Below are 4,656 nucleotides of genomic sequence, written 5' to 3'. Positions count from 1 at the left end.
TTAATGGGACTTTTAATAAAAAAATAAATAAACAAGGTATATGGTGAATAAGTCTGTAAACATATTATAGATATGATAACAAAAAATAATGATTGAAATAAAAATTAAAAAAATAATAAATTATTAATAATAATAATAATAATAATAATAATAATAATAATAATATTAATAAAGATAATTTAATACTAATAATAATATAATAATAATTTTTAATTGATACGTAAATAAAAACTTTTATTAAAATATTTATATACATTTAAATATATTTATATATAAATTAAAGGTAATTATTTGTAATTTGTTTTTATTTTAATATTTAAACATTTCTATGAGAATAATATTATCATTATTTATTATTATCTAAATTATAAAAATATTTTTTTTTATTATTTTATTGATATTTCTAATCAAAAATATTTTTTAATTTATTATAAAAAGTAAATAACGATATAAAAAAATATTCTTAATATTATAATATATTAAATATTTAAAATATATTTTTTTTAAATAAAAGTTTTATCTTAAAATCAATATTTATTTAGTATTATTATTTATTTTTAAATATATATCAATAAAATTAAAAAAAAAATAATAAATAAAAAATATTTAATATATATATATATATATATATATATATATATATATATATATATTATTAGATTCTATAAATAATAATGTAATTTATATATTTTTTATAAGAATAGGATTAACTCATATATTATTTTTAAATTTTTATTTTTTCATTTTTTTTTTTCAAAAAATCGAATATATTCTTTAATTTAATTAACTTAAAATAAATTTAAATTTTATTCAGTATATCTATTAATTCTTATATATGTAATACATATTTATATGTATATATGTATTTAATTTTTTATATATAAATATATTTATATTAATATATTATATATATATATATTTATTTTAAATCTGCATAAAAAAAAGTTAAAAAAATAAAATTTAAATAGTAAAAAACAAACAATACATTCTCTTTTTTTTTACTTTTGAATCAAATTAAAAAAAATAAAATAATATTTATTGATAAAATAAAAGAAAAAAAAAAAAAAAGAAATATTGAAATAAAAGAAGAAACAAAAATGAGCCAAAAGAACATATAATAAGTCCAAAAAAATAAAGAAAACATACTCGAAGATTAAAAAGAAGATTAAAACAGACATACTGACTTAAAGTTAATTGAAGAGAAAATAACCAAGAAAAATGGTGAAACAATTATAAAAAAATACCATCGAGGTAAGCTTTTAGGGAGTGGTGGTTTCGCAAAATGCTATGAAGTAACATAAATAGACACAAAATAGACTTTAGCAGCAAAAATAATACCGAAATCTACTTTAACAAAAAGCAGATAGAGACAAAAGTTGATTTCAGAAATAAAAATTCATAAATCACTTCATCATTAAAATGTGGTTTAATTTGAACATGTATTTGAAGATCACCATAATGTATATATTTTATTAGAACTATGTCCATATTAAACATTAAACGAATTGATCAAAAGGAGAAAAAGAATAACTGAATTTGAAGCGCAAATTTATATTATGTAAATAGTTAATTCTTTAATTTATCTTCACTAGAATAAAATCATACATAGAGATCTTAAATTAGGAAACCTTTTTTTAGGAGACAAAATGACTCTTAAATTAGGAGATTTTGGACTAGCGACTAAACTAGAAAATGATTAGGAAAAAAAAACTACTATTTGTGGAACTCCTAATTATATTGCGCCAGAAATTCTAGAAGGAAAAGAAGGACATTCATATGAAGTTGATATTTGGTCTTTAGGAGTTATTATATATACACTTTTAATAGGCAAAGTAATATATATATATATATATATATATATATATATATATATATATATATATATATATATATATATTTAGCCTCCTTTTGAAACTAAAGATGTAAAAACTACATATAAGAAAATTAGATAAAATAATTATTGTTTTCCAGAACATATATAAATATCTGAAAATGCTAAGTCTTTGATTTAGATTATTTTGAATTTAAATCCTTTAAAAAGGCCTAGTATGTATGAAATACTATAACATCCTTTTATGGTAGATGTTGATAAGTTTCCTTAGACTCTGCCTGTGTATACTCTTTCAGTTCCTTATAAGGAAAGAATAGGTAATAAACATTCTTACTCTTAGAATAATTTAAAGGCTAATTTATTGGAAAATGGAAAAATTAATACAGATAATAATAATAATAATTTTGGAAATATGAGAACTTAAAGTATTAAAAGTATACCTAATAATAAAAACTTAAATAAGTAGTATTCTTAATAATAAAATAATAATAATTAAAATTAGAATTAAAATTTAAAAAATACTAATATTGCTATATAGGCAGCTTCTGATATTTGGGTTAAATAATGGGTAGACTATTCAAATAAATATGGGTTAGGGTATTTATTATCAAATGGTTCTTGTGGTGTATTTTATAATGATTGCTCGAAAATTATAATGGATTAATCAGCATTATTTTTAGAGTATTATGAAAAAGTCTAGAATTAAAAATAAGATAAGTTAACAGTTTATAATATAAATAATTACCCGTAAGAATTGAATAAGAAAGTGACTTTGCTTTAGCATTTTAGAAGCTATTTGGAGAGCTAAAATAGTGATTAAGGGGATGGGTTGATGAAGTATAATTTAGATTAGTAGAAAAGTGATTTAGTATTTGTGAAAAAATGGATGAAAACAAAAAATGCGATTATGTTTAGATTATCCAATAAAATTGTTTAGGTAGTTTTTTCAGATAAAACGGAAATTATACTTAGTAGTTAAAATAAATTGGTTACGTATGTTAATAAAAAGAAATAGAGGTAAAATTATTAACTTAGTTAGGCTTTAAGTTAATAAGATCATGAAATTTCTAAGAGGTTAAAATATACGAAAGATATTTTGACGTAAATGTTGGAGAACGGAAGTAAGAAATGTAAAGAAAAAGAAGTTTTAAGTAATAATTATTTTAATTTTAGTGGATAATAAAGTAATGTTTTAAATAATAAAAATTGAAAGTATTAGAATAGTTATTTTTTATATATAGTAGTAGAAAAAAAATAAAAAAAAAATATTTGTTATTTTTTTATAACTTTTTTTAAAGTTATTTTGTTTATTTTAAATAGGATTTTTTTTTTTAATAAAATAATTTATATAAATATTTTATTTATATATTATTTAATTAATTATTTATTAATCATTTATTTATAAATTTTTTATATATATATTAATTAATTATTTATTAAATATCATTTATTTTTTTATTAATAAATTTTTATAGAATTTTATTTTTTAATTATTAAAGAATTTATTCTTTAATTAAATATTTTATAATTTTTTTATATATTTTTATTTTAAATATATAAAAATCTATTTTTAATTTTTAAAAAACTATCAATTTTTAATTAATTTTAAAAATTTATAACATGTTTTTATAATTTATTTTCTTTTATTTTTTTTTCGTTTGTAAATTTTTTTAATATTTTTCAAAAATCAATTTTAATTTTTATTAACTTTATATTTAATTTTTTTTTTTTTTATTTAATTTAAATTATAATGTATTTTTTAAAACAAAAAATACACATATATAAATTAATAAAGACAAAATGTATATATAAAATACATAATAATCTGTATGTAATTTGTCCAATAATTATTTAAGCCTAATTATAGGACGTCGGATTGAAAACGAAAGCATACATATATAAAACAAATATCTTAATATTAATAATAGCATGGATTATAGTAATATACTTATATATTCATATATTTTATTTATAAGAATACAAAAATTTATATATAGAAAAGTATCCGATAAAAGTAGAACAATTAAAAAAAGTTAATAAACAAAATAAAATAAGCATAGAAAAAACATTAAATAAAAACAATTATTGTTAGATAAATTAATCTTTAATAGATTTTTAATAAATTTAATAATAATATACTTTATAGTAGTAGTAATAATAATATTTTAAAAGTTAATAAGATAAGAAAAAAAGAGAAAATGTAGTAAGCTTTTTAAATAAAAATAATAAAATATTGCCTAAATAATAAATTTAAAAAACTAATTTTAGTTTCTAAAATTAAAGGATTTTAGAATTTTAAAGAAACGACAATAATTTCTTTTCGCAAGAAAAATAAGAAAATAATCAATCTTATTAGGAAACATTTTAAAAAAATTCTAGCAGGGATTCTACTTTTTCATTTAATATAAAAAATAATCTTTCTAAATATATTAAAAATTAAAAATCTCCAATGTTAAAATAAAATAAAAAATAAGGAAAAAATAATAACTTTAGTTAATATTCTTAAAAATATAACTTATAATAAGGTATATATATGGCTACTAATTAGTAAAAAATAATAATAATTTTATTTTATATTATTCAAAAAAAGATCTTAAAAAAAATCTTAAAGATAATAAAATAAAATAATTCAAATTAGATAAAAAAAAAAATCAAGTAAATAATAAAAAAATAAAATAAGTAAATATATAATAAATATTAGAATTTATTTTAAATAATAAATAAAAAAAAAAGTAAAAAACATGATTAATGTAAAAAATATAAAGAAATAATAACAAACTCCGGAACAAATAAAAGATAAAGAATAATATATGAAAGAAATATAA

General features: G+C 15.7%; 1 protein-coding gene across 1 annotated transcript, besides 10 other annotated features; it reads left to right on the top strand. All coding sequences in view use genetic code 6, as the record gives it.

The window, feature by feature from the left end:
* Positions 1-111: 111 nt before the first annotated feature.
* Positions 112-207: a microsatellite.
* A 258-nt stretch (positions 208-465) lies between these two features.
* Positions 466-499: a microsatellite.
* A 110-nt stretch (positions 500-609) lies between these two features.
* Positions 610-653: a microsatellite.
* A 65-nt stretch (positions 654-718) lies between these two features.
* Positions 719-756: a microsatellite.
* Positions 757-1,646: 890 nt separating this feature from the next.
* IMG5_039340 (protein kinase domain protein) lies at positions 1,647-2,668 on the top strand (the record flags this gene model as incomplete). The annotated part of the gene is made up of 2 exons (XM_004038939.1): positions 1,647-1,832; positions 1,902-2,668. Coding segments are annotated over 2 exons (953 nt in total), but the record flags the coding sequence as incomplete, so codon positions are not given.
* Positions 1,836-1,897: a microsatellite.
* Positions 2,669-3,158: 490 nt separating the features above from the next.
* Positions 3,159-3,269: a microsatellite.
* Positions 3,189-3,271: a microsatellite.
* Positions 3,204-3,271: a microsatellite.
* A 24-nt stretch (positions 3,272-3,295) lies between these two features.
* Positions 3,296-3,347: a microsatellite.
* Positions 3,348-4,442: 1,095 nt separating this feature from the next.
* Positions 4,443-4,522: a microsatellite.
* Between the last annotated feature and the right edge of the window lie 134 nt (positions 4,523-4,656).

Source organism: Ichthyophthirius multifiliis (assembly GCF_000220395.1).
Source record: "Ichthyophthirius multifiliis unplaced genomic scaffold scaff_1120509249875, whole genome shotgun sequence".
Taxonomy (NCBI): Eukaryota; Ciliophora; class Oligohymenophorea; order Hymenostomatida; genus Ichthyophthirius; species Ichthyophthirius multifiliis.
The sequence above is the reverse complement of the archived record's forward strand: the minus strand, read 5'-3'. Positions and strand labels throughout refer to the sequence as shown.